We start from the raw sequence: 19,552 nt of genomic DNA, 5'->3' as shown, positions 1-19,552 counted from the left end.
AACAGGCACGATTGGAGTGCTGCACTGGGGGGCTACAGGCTCTTTAGGAGGGATAGGCGAGGGAGGAGAGGAGGAGGGGTGGCTTTGTATGTTAGGGAGACACTTTCTGCCTCACAACTTGAGGTGGAAGATGAGGGAATTGAGAGCCTGTGGGTTAAAATCAGAGGGCAGCCCAACAAATCTGACATCCTGGTTGGAGTCTGTTACAGACCACCCAACCAGGAGGAGGAGGCTGATGAATTATTCTACAAACAACTGGAGGCTGTCTCAGGATCATCAGATCTTGTCCTTGTGGGTGACTTCAACCTGCCAGATATCTGCTGGGAACTTAATTCAGCAGAGAGGAGGCAGTCCAGAAGATTCCTGGAGCACATGGAGGACTGCTTCCTGCTGCAGCTGTTAAGCGAGCCTACCAGGGGCCAGGCTCTGCTTGACCTGCTGCTCTCCAATAGGGAAGGGCTGGTGGGAGATGTGACCGTGGGAGGCTGCCTAGGGTGCAGTGACCACGAGATAGTGAAGTTTTCAATCTGCAGGGAGATAGGGAGGAGCACCAACAGAACCTTCACCTTGGACTGCAGGAGGGCAAACTGCAGCCTCTTTAAGAAACTTATTTGTAAAGTTCCCTGGGTACCAACCCTCAGGAACCGAGGGGTCCAGGAGGGTTGGAGCTGCTTCAAACAGGAGCTCTTGAAGGCACAGGAACTGGCAGTGCCCATGTGCTGAAAGATGAGCCCAGGGGAAGGCTCTGGGCCTGGATGAGCAAGCAGCTCCTGGAGGATTGAAGGGGAAAAAAGAGGCTGTATCACCTTTGGAAGGAGGGGAAGGCTTCTCGAGGTATGTTCAAGGAAGTGGTTAGATTATGTAGGAATAAAATGAGAGAGGCAAAGGCTCAGCTGGAACTGAAGCTGAACACCTCTGTGAGAGACAACAAAAAGCATTGTTACAAATATATCAACACTGAAAAGAAGGGCAAGAAGAACCTGCACTCCTTACTGGAGCTGGAGGGGAACACGGTGACCGAAGATAAGGAAAAGGCTGAGGTCCTGAACGCCTTCTTTGCCTCAATGTTTAACAGCAAGGTAGGAGTCCAGGATGAGTGGCCTCCTGAGCTGGGCAGTGGGGTCAGGGAGCAGTGTGATGCCCTGGAAATCCATGAGGAATTAGTTGGGGACCTGCTGAGCCACTTGGACACCCACAAGTCCATGGGACCAGATGGGATCCATCCTAGGGTGCTGAGAGAGCTGGCAGATGAGCTGGCCAAGCCGCTCTCCATCATTGTCCTCCAGTCCTGGCTCACTGGAGAGGTCCCAGCTGACTGAAACTGGCCAATGTGGTCCCCATCCACAAGAAGGGACGGATGGAGGAACCTGGAAACTCCAGGCCTGGCAGCCTGACCTCAGTGCCAGGGAAAGTGATGGAGCAGATTATCCTGGAGGCAATAACTGCGCACCTGAAGGATGGCCAAGGGCTCAGGTCCAGCCAACATGGATTTAGGAAGGGCAGGTCCTGCCTCTCCAACCTGATCTCCTTCTATGATCAGGTGACTGCCTGGTGGATGTGGGGAGGCTGTGGATGTGGTCTGCCTGGACTTCATCAAGGCCTTTGACACCATCCCCCACAGCAAACTGCTGGCTAAGCTGTCAGCCCCTGGCTTGGACAGCAACACTCTGTGCTGGGTTAGGAACTGGCTGGAGGCTGAGCCCAGAGAGTGGTGGTGAATGGTGCCACAGCCAGCTGGCAGCCAGGCACCAGTGGCGTCCCCCAGGGATCAGTGCTGGGCCCTGTGCTCTTTAACATCTTCATTGATGATCTGGATGAGGGGGTTGAGTCAGTCATCAGCAAGTTTGCAGATGACAGCAAGCTGGGAACAGATGTTGGTCAGTTAAAGGATGGAAAGGCTCTGCAGAGGGACCTCGACCGACTGGACAGATGGGCAGAGGCCAACGGGATGGCATTTAACAAGTCCAAGTGCCAGGTGCTGCACTTTGGCCACAGCAACCCCATGCAGAGCTACAGGCTGGGGTCAGAGTGGCTGAGAGCTGCCAAACAGAGAGGGACCTGGGGGTGCTGATTGACAGCCGCCTAAACATGAGCCAGCAGTGTGCCCAGGTGGCCAAGAGGGCCAATGGCATCCTGGCCTGCATTAGGAATAGTGTGGCCAGCAGGAGCAGGGAGGTCATTGTGCCCCTGGACTCTGCATTGGTTAGGCCACACCTTGAGTCCTGTGTCCAGTTCTGGGCCCCTCAGTTTAAGAAGGACATTGAGACACTTGAAGGTGTCCAGAGAAGGGCAACAAGGCTGGGGAGAGGCCTTGAGCACAGCCCTGTGAGGAGAGGCTGAGGGAGCTGGGGTTGTTTAGCCTGGAGAAGAGGAGGATCAGGGGTGACCTCATTGCCCTCTACAACTACCTGAAAGGTGGTTGTAGACAGGTGGGGGTTGGTCTCTTCTCCCAGGCAACCAGCACCAGAACAAGGGGACACAGTCTCAAGCTGTGCCAGGGGAGGTTTAGACTCGAGGTGAGGAGAAAGTTCTTCACTGAGCGAGTCGTTCGTCATTGGGATGTGCTGCCCAGGGAGGTGGTGGAATCACCATCCCTGGAGGTTTTCAAGAGGGGATTGGATGTGGCACTTGGTGCCATGGTTTAGTCATGAGGTCTGTGAAGACAGGTTGGACTCGATGATCCTCGAGGTCTCTTCCAGCCTTGGTGATACTGTGGGACTGTGTGAATTTGGAAAGAAACTTTACTAAATCTGTGAAACAAGTAAGAGTGAGGAACACTAGAAACAAGTCTTTCCCCCTTGCAAACACATGAACACCTGACATTGCCAGCTTGCATTTTCAATCACAGGTAAAGTTTGAGGAGGGGAAGGCATTTTCTCAGGATTTACAGCAACAATAAACAAGTATCCAGCTACCCCAACCTGAGGAATACTGTTGCTGTCACTCATATTTTTGTAAATCCTGATCAGGTGGGAAATGCAGCCCAGGCAAGGGGCTCTTCATGTGACTGCATTGCTTCAAAGAGTGCCAGAAAATTCAGAAGCCCTTCTTGCTGCCTTACTCCCCTCATAGTGTCAACTCATGTTCGAATATCAATTTTTCTTTTCTTCAAACTGAGGAAATGCTCCATAAGACCCTCGCCCCCATCCGTGGAACACAACTACACACATTCACAAAGATCCAGTCGTTGAGAGTGGCCGAGGTGCGAAGTATTTAAAAGTATTGTACTCCTGCAGTGCAATGTCATTTTGATCAGGGCTGGATTGACTATGTACTGAAAAATCCTGTGACTTGCACATGCAGAGCACATTTCAGCAGTGTTTCCACGGGAATCATTATGATTCTGCTTGCTTATGTGTGACAGAAAGAATAACTTTAGTCTCATATTACCAGGCTGATGCTTTAGATATTTCTCTCTTCTCATTTCTTTGGAAGGATCTGGTAGCACTATCAAGAATACATCCAGGAGGTAATTCTGGATGTGGCAAACTTTTTTAGTTGCTCTGGCACATAAGTACCTGCAGGCACAACAATCCCCAGGCTTAACCCTTCAAATTAAACAGAAAGATAAAATGCTATCCTGTTATGATTAAAAGTGTAAGTACAACTAGTCTAAGGAACATAACTAACAAGCGGCAGAAAAAATAATGCAGTGCGTGAGCTGGCAAATATTCCCCACATGCAGTCAGAGGAAAATAACTAAAGGCTTCACTGTTATGGGAAAAGTGCAAAATTTTGATTAAAAGCCCATTCCCCAGGATCATCTCATCCAGTTTTACTCAGTAATGTGCTCTTTGGCAATGTGATCTTTCTCTTTCAGTAATGCTATGGGCTCAACAGAGATCCAAAACACTAAACATGGCCACGACTATATTCCAGCACACACTATGTCTAATGCACTGGCAGACCTCTTCTGTGAGGGTGTCAAGAGTCTTTGTTGAAACTCTTTTAACTAAGGGACCATAGTGGCAGGTTTTAAATTTCTCCCCCAACAATTGTTTTAATTGCTTAAAATAAGATATAAAACTGAGCTGAAGTTAATATGTCAAAATCAGAGCGGGTCAGTTGTTACGGTTTGAAGGTGGAACTTTGGCCTAGTTCCTAACTACAAACACAAGAACAGGAACTTTCTGGACATTTTTGAGTAAAAGGTAAATAAATTACTATTAGACACAGAACAATGACACAGATAGTTATGTATCATTCCATTCATTTGCTAACGTGGATAAAAAGCAGTTGCAGAAACATTTCTGCCTCTTTTTTGCCTCTTCACTCATGTTGATACTAGCGGGTGCTTCTGCTTGACTTTGGCTGTGTCCCTTGTTGTGGCTCAGTGCTAAAGCAGGCTAATCTAAATGCTTTCTCTCTCTGTCCCTTGTACAGGGGGGACAAAGTGGGAGCTATTTGTTCCCCCCTGGCTTTGGCCAGAGGCATCTGTGTTGTTTATAATGTATAAATACACGCAAATATATTTTGTACAAATTCATTGCATCTCATATTGCAAGACTTTAGGTTGCTTGTAAACAAGCCCTATGAGGAGAGGCTGAGGGAGCTGGGATTGTTTAGCCTGGAGAAGAGAAGGATCAGAGGCGACCTCATTGCCCTCTACAACTACCTGAAGGGTGGTTGTAGCCAGGTGGGGGTTGGTCTCTTCTCCCAGGCAACCAGCACCAGAACAAGGGGACACAGTCTCAAGTTGTGTCAGGGGAGGTTTAGACTCGAGGTGAGGAAAAAGTTCTTCACTGAGCGAGTCATTCGTCATTGGAATGGGCTGCCCAGGGAGGTGGTGGAGTCACCGTCCCTGGAGGTGTTCAAGGGGAGATTGGACGTGGCGCTTGGTGCTATGATCTAGTTGTGAGGTCTGTTGGAACAGGTTGGACTTGATGATCCTTGGGGTCTCTTCCAACCTTAGTTACTGTGATACTGTGATACTGTGATAAACATAGCTTTGTTTGCTTCCAACCTGTCTCAGCTAGTCTGGTGATTTATTTTGAGGGTAATTCTCCAAATTCATGTTGGGGAGTAAGTCCTAAACTCACATTTAATTAGTACTTATCCAAACGTGGGGCTTTGCTCAATTGATTAAGGAAGCACAGGATTGAAGATAGGTATTAGGTATTAGATTAGGTAGATAAATGTAAGTATTAGATTAGGTATTAGTAGATAAATGTATGTATAGCAAAATTATTTTAGACTTTGAAGCTGTTTGTTAAACTATTTTAACTACTTTAATGAGAATCAGTGAACCAGGATGTAGGTTTGCTATAGCAGCTCACTATCAATTCCCATATAAAGGAAAATATCAGTTCAAGGCTAAGGGGCTATGACAGCTGGCAAGAAGACAATGGAAGGAGAAGCAGCCAAACTAGTTCAGAGGTACAGGGTGAAAAGTACAGCTGTGAAGACTATTTACTTCATCTTAAGACCCCTGTTTATGACCACCAGATGGCTCTGTGCAAGCATAGAAGAATCTCGGGGATGAGCTATGCAAACGGTTTCTTGGAACTAATTATCTTATCCCCACCATTTTGTGGAATTATAATTAATATGTAAGATTCATCACTACACAAATCCCTTGCTAACAGTGCATGGTGTGCAAGCTTTGTGGAGCAAGCCCCTCGCACCCAGCGCCGCAATAAACACTCCTGCTTCATAACTCTTCCAGAGTGGCAGAGTTTGCTTCCGTGTGTCACAAATATGAAGCTATTTTGGATTCTCTGGCCTATTTGTGTCCCTGTTGTATCATTTTTGTTTTATCAGTGCTTGGTTTCTTCCATGCATTCTTTTGTTATCATTTGTGGATATTGTGCCCACAAGTTGTGGAATTGGGTGAAGGCATCGTTTGGAAAGTGTGGTAAATACTGCCTGGGTAACCTGGGGTATAGCAATGCCACTGTGAGTTCCCCGTGTGGCTTCATTGACCTTACTGTCCCTGTTACTGGCAGTTTTGTTGAAGACCTGAGATTTATGACTGTTTGTTCAGTATGCCTCAATTTGTTATTTGTGGTGGTTATAAAGGTCCGTTACTAGCATTGTGCTGAGAAAGACATGCAGGTAATTGCTCTATTTCCAATCAGAGAAAAAAGATGTAAGAGATCTGGGTCCAATGCAGCACTTCTAGTAGTGAGGGAGAGACAGAGGCAGGAGGAGCTGAGGCAGCGACGGGTAGAGAAGGACAAGCACGTAGGGGAAGTTTTACCTTTTCTGCAGGAGGTAGCAGGCAGGAAGAAGTTTCAAGTCAAAGCAGGGGAGCGGCAGGACCACGGCACGGGGCCGGCAAGTCTTTGCACTGATTGCAGAAACGGCAAGCTACAGAGCCCTTGCAAATAGCACTGTGTCCTTCTCCCCAGCCAACTGCAGAAAAGGGAGAGAGATGTGGAGTGGTTCCCTATGGATAAAGTTAGGAGAAACAGTAGCAAAACCACCAAAAGCGGCAGCCGCGCCAGGGAAAAGCCGGGGGGGAGGGGGGGAAGGCACAGTTGCAGCCAGAGGCTGTGCTGGCAGCCTCTGCACAACCAGCGGAGCTGCGGCGAAGTCCCCCAGTGCAAGGGAACTTAATGAGTTCCACCTTCAAACCATAACAGTCAGTTTAACTGAAATACTAAAGCAGACCTCTAATCCTGCAAATTATTATGGCCTGTTACAAAGTAATAAAAATAATCACTCGATAAGGGTGCACATTGCCATAATCTACATGTCCAGTGCAGAAAAACGCCAGGACCTGTAAGGACAGCTGCAGACAGTACATTAAGCAAAGCTCTTCTTCAAGGCTATCTAAAATCACCAATATCTTTGTCCTAAGAAAAAACTTTAGTTGGCATATAGGTTTCTTTAAATATTTGCATCTACATATATATAAATACCTATAAATTAAAATTAGTAGGGAGATCAATTCTGTGCCTTAAAGTAACACCCAGTAACATACCACAAATTTCCTCTCTGCAGGTTCACATGTATGTGACATTATGTGTACATATATGATGCATGTTATCATATGTATTATAAACTTACACATAAGCTCACTGAGCTCTATGAAAACAAGTTTCTAAGAGATGTTAACACTGGCATAGACTAAGCGTTAAAAGTATTAAGAGGATTATTATTAAGCCTGAGGATTAACTAACTGAACAACAAGTGAGAAACTACTGGACATTATATGAGGAATTGCTGTAGATATCAATTGAGAGTGAGGAACTGACAAAGTGCAGACAGCACCCTGATGGACAGCTTTCACAGGTGGTCTGGCAGGGGTGATGCAGTAAACAGCCAACCTCATTGCTATCTGAAGGAGAGTTTTTGGCACCTTTTAGGAAGAAGAGTCAAGCCAAGGAAACCCATGCAGACAACCACATCAACAGCATCATATTAGAGCAAGATTACTTAGGTACCAATATTAGAAAGAAGAAATTTGCATACAGATGCAGAAAAACTGGGATAAAGATTAAAAAAATATTTAGGGACAAGTATTTTATTTATGAAGAGACAAGGACAGAGAAAGGAACCAAGGTGGATGTGAAGCAATCTGATGGTTAGCATAACTGTTCGGTCAAGACTTGTGTTTGATTATCCCAGGCTATGCTGCCTTGTCATTTCTAACTGTGTGAACTCAACAGCTACTATTTGTGTGCACTACTTATTAGCATCATTCTTCAAGCTGAACTATCTAGCAAGGAGGGGAGATCTCCATCCAGAAAAATCCACTGAGCTGATAAATGGAGGTAAAGGGACTAGGATCTCTGCATGGGCATTAGCTGGACTTTAAAATTGTCATCATACCTGAAGGATCTATGATGGTTAATGAGTGAGCAAACTTCAATCCATCTGAATCAGCCAGCAAATAGAAGGAGACCCACACCTGGAAAGATCCACAGTCTGAGTCAAAGAATTGAGTAAGGGGCTCAGGCTGCAAGCGGGAACATGAGCTAGTCTAACATCTCTGCTAATATTCAAAGGATCTGTAAATGCAAGCTGCATGTGTGTACATCTGCTCCAGAAACAATTCAGTCCTGACAAAGTGGATGGGAGAAACAGGATCAGGACTGCTGTCCTTCATGTTTCTGTGGCTCCTGCTTGTTTAGATGGGTGCCAGAAGAGGCCCTGCTTTCTAATCATCTAATCAGCACTGCTCTGCAGGGTACCCTATGTGTGATGTATCTTCATGTGTGTGTACTAAATGCACATTCAACCTCACTACTGGGTGGACCTATAAACAGGAACAACAGCAGCATACTGTACTTATTGAATCAGGACAATTTAATGCATGAAAATATGCAAGTGTGAAAGCTACAGAAGAAGAAACACAGAATAACTTAGGTTGGAAAAGACCTTCAAGATCATTGAGTCCAACCATTTACCCTACTCCACCAAGTCCAACAGTTGGCCATGTCCCCAGGCACCACATCTACATGATTTTTAAACACATCCAGGAAGAGTGACTAAATCACCTCCCTGCACAACCTATTCCAGTGCCTGACAACCCTTTCAGTGAGAAAAGTTTTTCTAATGTCCAGCCTGCACCTTCCCTGAGGCAGCTTGTGGCCTTCTCCTCTCATTCTATTACCAGCTTGTAATGGGTTGGGGCAGATCCCCTCCCCACCACAGGCAGAAATAACGACTCAGGCAAACGGATTGCAAAAGTGATGAAAGTTTAAATTTAGAAAGCGGTGAATGTTACAGAAAACCCAAAGCGCAGTGACAAAGAAAGATCCCATCCCCACCTGAGGGTGCATCCAAAACCCCCAGGGCTCCTTCTTCCCCCTCCCTCTGCTGGGCTAGTCTCAGCTGGCCAGGCCTGAGACTGCCCATCCCCCTGTGGCCTTGGGCCCAATCAGGCCCATGGCCGGGAGATCTCTCCCCCAGTTACCAAGTCTCGGAGAGGGAAGGAAAGAGGAAGTGCCAGACTCCGCACTGGATCTTATAGTGGTGCAAAGAATTATGGTAGGAAATACACAATTTCCTGTGTCCATCCCTCTGGGCTGGACTTCTGGACACAGGAAGTGAATGCACCAGGGGGGCACCCAACTCAAACTACAACACAGCTACTATTTATCACTAGAAGAACAAAGAGAATGGGTTGACAGTACAGATTGGCAGGGCACAAACACCCCAGCACATGCACACAAAGCGTCTCAGGTCACACAAGTTAGGAAAAAAGGGAACAACTTAAGACAAAAGCATAGCCTACAGCCAGGAGATGAGATCAAAGGCTAGGAGTAGACTGCATTATTATTGCCAAGTGACTCACAGAGGGGAGTTAGGAAGGAAAAACAAAATATCACATTCATTCTCAATTTCCAATCTTATTGATTGTCTGATTGTCACCAATCAAGAAGAACCCAGGAGACATGATATGACCTCAGCAATCAATATCCCTTATCTCCTGTGACCCCACAGTAAATCCTGGGCAGTTTATGTGAACACATGCATCTTTGTGCTAGTAAGTATGAAGTATAAAAAGAATGTAATTTTTCTCCCACTGTATTCCTTTCTCAAGCTTTGCTGCTATTTGTACCTAGTTTAAAACACAAGAGGTTATGCTCCCTCACTGTTACCAAAGACAATATGATTCCCCTGAGAGTTCAGGCTTCTTTCAGCTATTGATTACAGAGAAAACAATGACCTGTGTGCTGAAATTAGAGGTGTTATCAGGAGCAACAAAAAAGAATAAATGATATAACTGGTTTTACTACAAAGGCATAGAAACCAAGGCAGAGACTTCATGTCACCCAGAAATGTAAGGTAATGCTAACGATCACCTCTGTGCTTATACACAGCTATTAAACAGATTAGATTATTCCTTCGGTTCCCCCAAATCAGAGGAGTCTAACAAACAAAACGAGTTCCTGGTTTGTCTGAATGCCATCTGGTATCCAGCTGATCTGACTACAAGTGAATTGCTTCATGTTGTACTAAAAGTGCAAGCAAATATTAGACATCTGCAAAAGAATTTTAGTAAACAAAACCTGTTAACTGGAAGAGAAAAGCCAATTTCAGCCCTTTTCCCATTATAATTAATGCCATAGGTACTCCTCAGGACTAATAAATCTTACTTTACAGGAACCCTTGTGATTATAGTCCTCAATTCTTCACTGAGCTACCACGTTTATTTCAAAGGTTCAAACAGAAGGCAAGACAGTTATACAATGACACAAACAGTCCAACAGTGAAAAGTACTAACTTCTTTAGAATGCATTCCAACTCATTCTTCTCATTCTCTGCTGCTTGGAGCTGAGAAAAAATTCTGACCAGGAGCTCCTCAAAACTGGAAAGTAAATGAGGTTCATCTTTTCTCAGCTGCAGCCAAAGTCGCTTCACATCACTCTCACTGAAAGAAGATTTCATAAAGAATTTGTTAACAAAGAACATTTTTCAGGCTACAAAACATGTTCCATCCTAGTGGGTGGAGGCTTCAACATCACTATCCAGAACATAAAGACTATGAAAAGCAAGGGCTACGTAAGCAGTACCCTTAAGTGAAGAGTGGGTGGGTGGCACAGAATGGAAATTGCATTCATCAAAAGCAATGCATTGCAAAGCTTGGCCACACACAACAGCAGAGCATCACAGGAACTGCTGTCTAGTGCCAGACACTACATCTGAAGAGGAACTGATAAGAAAGGAGACAGATGAGAAACACTGCACCATCCCCATCACTTCTGTTAGAGGCTCCCAGGAATCCAGTGAGGAAGGAGCTGTGGGAAAGCTAATCAAAAGCACCTTCTCATGAGACAGGAATGAGACGATCTGCAAAGTTACTTAGACAAGTTAACAATTGCATTTGTACTGTCTACCCCATTTTCAACCCATTTTAATGTCACAGAGGGACTGCTACAAAAATCACAACACGAGAACTTGTATCAATAGAATGTTTTGTTCCCAAGTCTGTTCAGCACACAGTGGAAAAGAGAAGTTCTACGGCCAGTAAGTTTTTTAATGCTTTGCCAAAAATTCTTCTGAACAACTTCTTTTGTTTGTTTTTTCCAGGTGCATCTTAAGCCTGAACCTAGCCAGCAAACAGTACTATAGCTAAAGGACTAAATAAGGATATGGGTAGAAAAAGTGGGTGATAAAAACCTCTTCATAATGAAAGCCGTTCATGATGACTGCCAATCTAACTCTTCCCTGTCAGATTAAGAGCACTGCTGAAGAGTTTTATTTCATGGTAAAGATCACTGATGCATTTCTTAAACAGTCCTACTCTATGGCCAGATTCTCTCCCATTTTTGCCCCATGCATTCATTGTGATTGACCAATGAATGTCAGGCCAACACGAAAGAATCTCTTAGAGCACTATTTGCATTCTTTGTTTCAGAGTGAGTCATCCTGGTCCTGGAAAAGGTAGCGTTATCCAAGCAATCACAACATGTAATTGCGTGTGCAGGGCAGAAAAAGCAAGGAAAAGGGGAGAAACCATTCTCTCCTATAGTGAACTGGTACATTTTAAACACACTCTTGCAAAAAAAACCCCAGTGATCATGCAGAGTTTGGTTGAAAATCAGTGGCATTTGTGGATAACCTGCTAGTAATTACCTATTCTCAAAACTCACAGCATATGAGTGGGTTCATGTCACAACTTTCATGTGGCAGAAACACATTTCATATGTGGAAATTTCAGTTGAATGGCATTTTATCATCTATGACAACCAAGAAAATTATTTTTCAAAGAATCCCTGTGTTACAGAGCAGCCTTGGTTCTTGGTTCACCTTGGATTCCATTACAGTCAAACCCAGAGCTGCAGCATAAAAGCTGATACAGTCTATTACTGTTGCTGCAAAGACTCACTCATCTAAAACCTTTTTAGCTCCAAGCTGATTCATCAGATTTGAGAACTGGAATTCTTCATCCTCATCCTCACTCATGGTCTCTTCACATGTAAATGTGCAGGCCGTTTCACCTCCTGGCCGCTGCATCATCTCATTGTTCAAAGCAATCTGCTCCAAAAGAAAGCGGCCTAAGAATTAGAAATTACATACATCAGCATTTTCACAACTTACTATAAGGAACAATGTCACTGAAGACCAACAGGCTAAAGATCACATTTTAGAGTAAATATAATTTGTTTACAAGAAAAGGGAATACAATGAAACAACAGAAGGATGAGATGTGACAAGAGGATGCCCGAGTTCTCTGCGAGATTTTGTCCCCAGTTTAATGTGCAGACTTCAGTGAATGACTCGCTTCAAAATCCACAAGCACTGTGGAAAACATCAGCCTTTCATTGTTTTTCTCTCTGCATCCAGCACAGTGGGTTGACAACAGACAACAGAACATGCAGCAAAAAGAGGTTACAGTAAATTTCAGATTTGCCACATTTAGAACCATCAAAGGGATTTTCCTACACTAATTAGTGTAGCACAAGTTTCATCCAGACTCTGCTCTGGTTTCTCCATTCTCCAGTACACTCAGAACCTCCCTTAACACAGAATTTTGATTTTGGACAGAGTACTTCTAAATATAATCCCAATTTAACTAAGAAATAGGTATAATTTATTTATCAAAGTAAAGCAGTAATAATCTATTTACCTAAGCTTTTAATCTCCTAGACCTAAAGGATAACTTGTTTCAATTAGCTTCTCTTGTAAAATTCTCACAGCTTACATGCCACTGATGAGGGAGGAGGCACTTCAGGCAAGGCACTGTTTTACACTTAGCAAACCAGCAGCTGTACAACTACTGCCAGGTCTTTGGGACCTGCTGAAGGAGGGCTTCATGAGAGCTCACTGTCTTCTTCTGACCCACCTGCTGCTCCAGTACAGCTGCTCATGGGTCTTGCTGCAAATCTGACTGATGCTTCCCCACGCTGCTGGAGTGCCTTACTGCAGAGCTGTGGCGGTTCAGGCTGGGTGCTCCCCTGCTGCTGCCACATGAGACACACCTCTGGTGTCTGCATATTTCATCCCATAATGTCCTGCTCCCTACAAAAACCACCTGCAAAGTCCTGCACTTCCTCTTTCTTACCTTCCTTCTCCAACGGACATGCTCCCTGTCTGGTAATGGAGGGGGAGTCATCTCGAGGCCTCTTGGAGCCTGGCCAGGCCTAATGCCTGGAGGAGAAGGGGGAAGGGCATCTCAGATCTGCCCAGCTGAGATTAGCCTAATAGTGGAAGGGGGGGTGAAAAGGGAGCCCTGGGGGGTTTGGGTCTACCCTCAGGTGGGGAGAAGGGAAGTGCTGGGAGGCTTCTGGGTGTGCTTTGGGATCTCTTTTGTCACTGTGGTTGTGGTTCTCTGTAAAACATTCACTGCTTTTCCATTCAAACTTCCCACCACTTCTGCAATCCGTTTGAGTCTCATTTTTCTGCCCATGGTGGGAGGGAAGGAAGGATTGCCCTTTCAACCCACCCCAAGAGTTCAAAGGCACAGATCTTTTCCATATGACACTCCTAAAAATTCAGGAAAAAAGAATCTAATCGAACCAGGTTGGAAGAGACCTTCAAGATCATCGCGTCCAACCTATCAACCAATCCAACCCACCTAATCAACTAACCCATGGCACCAAGCACCCTATCAAGTCTTCTCCTGAACACCTCCAGTGATGGTGACTCCACCACCTCCCTGGGCAGCCCATTCCAGTGGGCAATCACTCTCTGTATAGAACTTCTTTCTAACATCCAACCTAAACCTCCCCTGACGCAGCCTGAGACTGTGCCCTCTTGTTCTGGTACTGCCTGGGAGAAGAGACCAACCTCCGCCTCACTACAACCTCCCTTCAGGTAGTTGTAGAGAGCAATGAGGTCTCCCCTGAGCCTTCTCTTCTCCAGGCTAAACAACCCCAGCTCCCTCAGCCTCTCCTCACAGGGCTGTGCTCCAAACCCCTCACCAACTTCGTACCACTGGAGCTTAAAGAGATATCCAGTGTGCTCTGTGCTTTCAGGACATCTATGCTTACTTCTCTGAAAATACCAAGCCTTTACTCTCATCAGTGCAAACATGGAAGTCCAATAACTAAAAGCAAGATCTGAACCTGTGGTGGGGTGAGGGAGAAGGCCCAGCTTCCCCTTCCCCTCCCCCACTAAGTAGGAATGGAAAAAACACACAGCTAACTCAGTTGGTGAAGCAAAGGGGAACGCTGTATTTACAAAGCAATGACCCAGGCAGGGAATTTATGTACACAAATATACAGTATTGACAATATATACAGAAATATACAGGAAGGAAACAAGAACAGAAACAAACCCCCCAGAAGAGGGGGTTTCCCTCTGTACCCCCTTCACCCCCTACCTCCCTTTTTCCCCAAAGAGGGTTAGAAAGAGAAAAGGGGAGTTAACGAGGCAGAGGCCTTGTGCAGGAGGATTAATGCTTATCTGTTATTTGGCTAGAAGCCCAGAAGCAGACAGCTGGAAGAGGTGAGCGAAGAGGAACCGAATGGCCCAAAGTTCCAGCTGCACTGAAACTTCAGATTGCACTCCCACCTATCTACCAATGAAATTTGTTTAGAATACAATATATTTACAAAACATTTAGCCAGCACTGTCCCTTGCTTAAAGGCACAGCCTCAAAAGGTCACAGAGCCAAATTCTGCAATATGCATTAAACCAAAACATTTTGCAACACTAATTCTCATTGCTGGTGACAACCTCAAGGCTCAAAGTGCAAAGCTGTGGTTTTAAGTCTCAGGTAGAAGAATTTGCTTTCTCTCCATTTCAGAAAACCTCGTTTGTTTGGAAGTTGGAAAGGAAAAATTCAGACCCACCAGTAATAAAATAATCTTCAAATATACACCAAATTCTATGATCAGGAAGGTGTAAATGTCTAATATAATTACTAGGTTATGGACACAGCAGATAACTCTGTTTGCAAGATGTGTTCTACTGAAGTTAATTGTAGTTTAGATGTTCAGCACTTTTTATACTCGGTATTCTGTTGGAAAGCACGCCTCGTATGACACAATATTAAAATGCTTATAGCTAGCATCTTGTATTTGAAGCAATGAATCATTCCTGCAGAGTGCCCAGGCAGCCAGGAGGGCCAATGGCATCCTGGCCTGCATCAGGAACAGTGTGGCCAGCAGGAGCAGGGAGGTCATTCTGCCCCTGTACACTGCACTGGTTAAGCCACACCTCGAGTCCTGTGTCCAGTTCTGGGCCCCTCAGTTTAGGAAGGAGGTTGACTTGCTGGAACGAGTCCAGAGAAGGGCAACAAGGTTGCTGAGGGGCTTGGAGCACAGCCCTGAGGAGAGGCTGAGGGAGCTGGGGTTGCTTAGCCTGGAGAGGAGGAGACTCAGGGGTGACCTTCTTGCTGTCTACAACTACCTGAAGGGAGGTTGTAGTGAGGCGGAGGTTGGTCTCTTCTCCCAGGCAACCAGTACCAGAACAAGAGGACACAGTCTCAGGCTGCGTCAGGGGAGGTTTAGGCTGGAGGTTAGGAGGAAGTTTTACACAGAGAGAGTGATTGCCCACTGGAATGGGCTGCCTGAGGAGGTGGTGGGGTCGCCGTCGCTGGGGGTGTTCAGGGCGAGGCTTGACAGGATGCTTGGTGCCATGGGTTAGCTGATTAGGTGGTGTTGGATGATAGGTTGGACACAATGATCTCGAAGGTCTCTTCCAACCTGGTTTATTCTATTCTATTCTATTCTATTCTATTCTATTCTATTCTATTCTATTCTATTCTATTAATGGTAAGCAGTACTGAACCAACAAAGAGCAGGACACAAAAGTCATCAACACAGGCCAAGAAAAAAAACTGCTTAACTTTATTCATTTATGTCTTTGCTATAGGGAGTCAACATGAAAAACGCAGTCAAAATCAACGACACTAATTTCAAACTCATGTTTGCAATACAGGGATTCTAATTAGTCATTCTAATCAAGCACAATGAACAACTGTGTCAGTGTATTTCCATTGTACAGTTCTTCAGTATAAAGTATCTTTATTTTGTATATCAATAAAACCTCCCAAAATTAGACCAAATCCATGAGACAACATGTAGACTAAAGTCACTGGTGCCTGAATAAATTTCTAATAACCCACCACTGAATTTGAATTACAAGAAAGATGAGACAATGGGAAAGCCATCAGCAGCTTCAGAGTATCAGAGTTCACACATTTTTTGAATTAGTGTAATTTTTTTTCACTGTCACTAAGTTACTGTAAAATCAAATGGAGCAGATGGGACTCTCTTCATGTTTTTGTCAATGGTTATTTAAGCTGAATTACTCTTGATTCACTACTCTGGAGTGAAATAAGGATAACCCAGTATTTGCAAAGGTTTCATTGGATCAGCGAGGAATAAAAGCAGATAGAAACAACTATCCTCTGAAGTCTTCTGAGCGTCCTTGTTTCTGTATTGAAATGAACCAGACACTTAGATACACTCTGAAATTGCCAGATATGGTAAACAAACACTCCTGGGGAAGCAGATTTAATGTACAAGAAAGATTCTTTGCGACTCTCTGCAATCCTTTTGGCAACATGTGTTTCAGAACCCGAAGTATAAATTTATCAGGACTTTGAGCATAAAAACTAGAATCGAATAGAAATACATGGTTTAGGTTCCTTGTAAAAACAGATATCAAAACTGTTTATATACAGGTCTGTACCTACATACACATGGGCCTTCACTAAGTGAAAATATATGCCATTCAGGTTTGGGAAAGAAAACAACTATAATCCATGAACTTCTCTATGGGTCTAGATTTACCAAAATCACTGCGAAGCATGTCTCTCTTTTCATTCAGCTCCTTCAATAAGATAATGTACACTGGCAAAGTCTACAGCACAGCAAGCATCTGCACCCCTATCTTTACTCAGCTTTGCAGAACTAGCACAAGTCATCACAAAACTCAGTACAAGACCCCAGTAATCTCAGCAAGTTACTATGAGGGTTTTTTCCAGCATAAGCAGTTAAATGTGTTTCACTTATATTTGCCTATGTACAGACACATCTTTGACCTGAGCATATGGAAAGTTTCAGTACTTGCAGTGTGCCCAGGCAGCTAAGAGGGCCAATGGCATCCTGGCCTGCATCAGGAACAGTGTGGCCAGCAGGAGCAGGGAGGTCATTCTGCCCCTGTACACTGCACTGGTTAGGCCGCACCTCGAGTACTGTGTCCAGTTCTGGGCCCCTCAGTTTAGGAAGGAGGTTGACTTGCTGGAACGAGTCCAGAGAAGAGCAACAAAGTTGGTGAGGGGTTTGGAACATAAGCCCTACGAGGAGAGGCTGAGGGAGCAGGGGTTGCTTAGCCTGGAGAAGAGGAGACTCAGGGGTGACCTTATTACTCTCTACAACTACCTGAAGGGAGGTTGTGGACAGATGGATTTTGGTCTCTTCTCCCAGGCAAGCAGTACCAGAACAAGAGGACACAGTCTCTGGCTGCGCCAGGGGAGGTTCAGGCTGGATGTTAGAAAAAGTTCTATACAGAGAGAGTGATTGCACATTGGAATGGGCTGCCTGGGGAGGTGGTGGAGTCACCATCACTGGAGGTTTTCAGGAGAAGACTTGATGGGGTGCTTGGTGCCGTGGGTTAGTTGTTTGGGCGGTGTTGGATTGGTTGATGGGTTGGACGCGGTGATCTTGAAGGTCTCTTCCAACCTGGTTTATTCTATGTATTCTATGTATTCTATGTATTCATATTCGATGCTTCTGTTGGTAGTAGTTTGCACTGACTTTATTTTGCTGTCCCTCTTCATTTCTCCTTCATCCATAATGAAGTAGAAATGGATTCACATAATGAAATCATGCTCTGTGTGACACACTCAAGTAAACAGTAACATACTGTTTTCTGCCACACACTGGTTCAAATCGTGTTGCACACCCAATCATATTTTCACAGTATCACAGTATCACAGTAACTAAGGTTGGAAGAGACCCCAAGGATCATCAAGTCCAACCTGTCCCAACAGACCTCACAACTAGACCATGGCACCAAGTGCCACGTCCAATCTCCCCTTGAACACCTCCAGGGACGGTGACTCCACCACCTCCCTGGGCAGCACATCCCAATGACGAACAACTCGCTCAGTGAAGAACTTTCTCCTCACCTCGAGTCTAAACCTCCCCTGGCACAGCTTGAGACTGTGTCCCCTTGTTCTGGTGCTGGTTGCCTGGGAGAAGAGACCAACCCCTTCCTGGCCACAACCACCTTTCAGGTAGTTGTAGAGGGCAATGAGGTCACCTCTGAGCCTTCTCTTCTCCAGGCTAAGCAACCCCAGCTCCCTCAGCCTCTCCTCACAGGGCTGTGCTCAAGGCCTCTCCCCAGCCTTGTTGCCCTTCTCTGGACACATTCAAGTGTCTCGATGTCCCTCCTAAACTGAGGGGCCCAGAACTGGACACAGGACTCAAGGTGTGGCCTAACCAATGCAGAGTCCAGGGGCACAATGACCTCCCTGCTCCTGCTGGCCACACTATTCCTAATACAGGCCAGGATGCCATTGGCCCTCTTGGCCACCTGGGCACACTGCTGGCTCATGTTTAGGCGGCTGTCAATCAGCACCCCCAGGTCCCTCTCTGTTTGGCAGCTCTCCAGCCACTCTGACCCCTCTAACCCACACAGAATCGTTACTCTAAGGTCATCAAGTCCAACCACCCAAAAGATTTTGTGGCATAGTTATTTTTAGAAGATTTTGTTAGATTTTTATTCATCAACTCTTTCAGCAAATCTGATTCTGCCCCCTCAAGCAATTTAAGAACAATTTGGTGAGATTGTTGTGATTATTGAATAATGTTCCTCTGGTGATCCAGCTGAGAGCTCACCTTGCCTGACAGGTGAAACCAAAGTGAAAGACTTAACTTACATGATTTTGCTGATTTTGCTGAAAAAACAGAGGCTAAAATGGGTGGGCAAGATACATTCATGAGGCTGCGGCAAACTGCTAAGTAATTCATTTACTGGAGTTTCAACTTTCTCAGTAAGGATGAAATTAATTTCCTGGGGGCATGTTTTTAAACTTCACTTACTTGGATTTTCCCCTTTTTTTTGTTGCAAGCATTATGTAAGACACTGAAGAGATTATTTTAAATCCTACATATCTCTTTAAAGGTAGCAGGAAGATGTTACGATTTTTAATTCCAAATTAATCGGTCTCAACTCATTAAGAGAATTAGGAGCTTTGTGCATTTCACACAGACAATTTGGTTTTACCTGCATATCTTGACAAGTGATGAATCCTTTGCCTTCCAGATCACAAATCTGAAATAACTCATGTGTTTTCCCCAACACAGTTAGTCCTGGGTCCTGTCCTCCAGCTGTGCTCCTCTCTGAATCTCCTGGTGGTGCAGGGCTGGCATAGCCTTCCAGTATTCTGTCCATTGACACAATTTCAGTAAAGGAATACCTTGGGATGCTACTGTCCCTTTACTTATTCTGATCTGAAACCTGTGCATGAGAGGTAAGGAAAAGGGCCAATCAGACCCTTTTAATGATGCTTTCCACAACCTCTTAGCAACCACCTCCTTCATTAGGCAATAAGAAGAAAAAGCTTTTTGAAAATGCTTACCCTTGATGGATTACACTAAAGACACTCTACATGGGATAACGAATGGGGAGGGGCAAGTCTGAGGGAAGGAGAAGACCTCTGGAAAGGAATCTCAAAGCAAACCCAGGTGTTTAACAAGAA

The 19,552-nt window shown here is 45.0% G+C and overlaps 1 protein-coding gene across 1 annotated transcript in view; it reads right to left on the bottom strand.

Moving 5' to 3' along the window:
- Positions 1-19,245, bottom strand: part of CRACR2A (calcium release activated channel regulator 2A) — a 75,277-nt gene extending 56,032 nt beyond the window's left edge. The window contains 5 exon segments of the mRNA XM_054163920.1: positions 10,178-10,324; positions 11,783-11,951; positions 12,920-12,938; positions 18,838-18,864; positions 18,994-19,245. Coding sequence (XP_054019895.1) covers positions 10,178-10,324; positions 11,783-11,951; positions 12,920-12,938; positions 18,838-18,864; positions 18,994-19,245 — 614 coding nt within the window.
- Positions 19,246-19,552: the final 307 nt, after the last annotated feature.

This window comes from Dryobates pubescens, chromosome 8 (genome assembly GCF_014839835.1).
Source record: "Dryobates pubescens isolate bDryPub1 chromosome 8, bDryPub1.pri, whole genome shotgun sequence".
Lineage (NCBI taxonomy): Eukaryota > Metazoa > Chordata > Aves > Piciformes > Picidae > Dryobates > Dryobates pubescens.
Note: the sequence above shows the minus strand (reverse complement) of the source record. Positions and strands in the feature narration are given on the sequence as shown.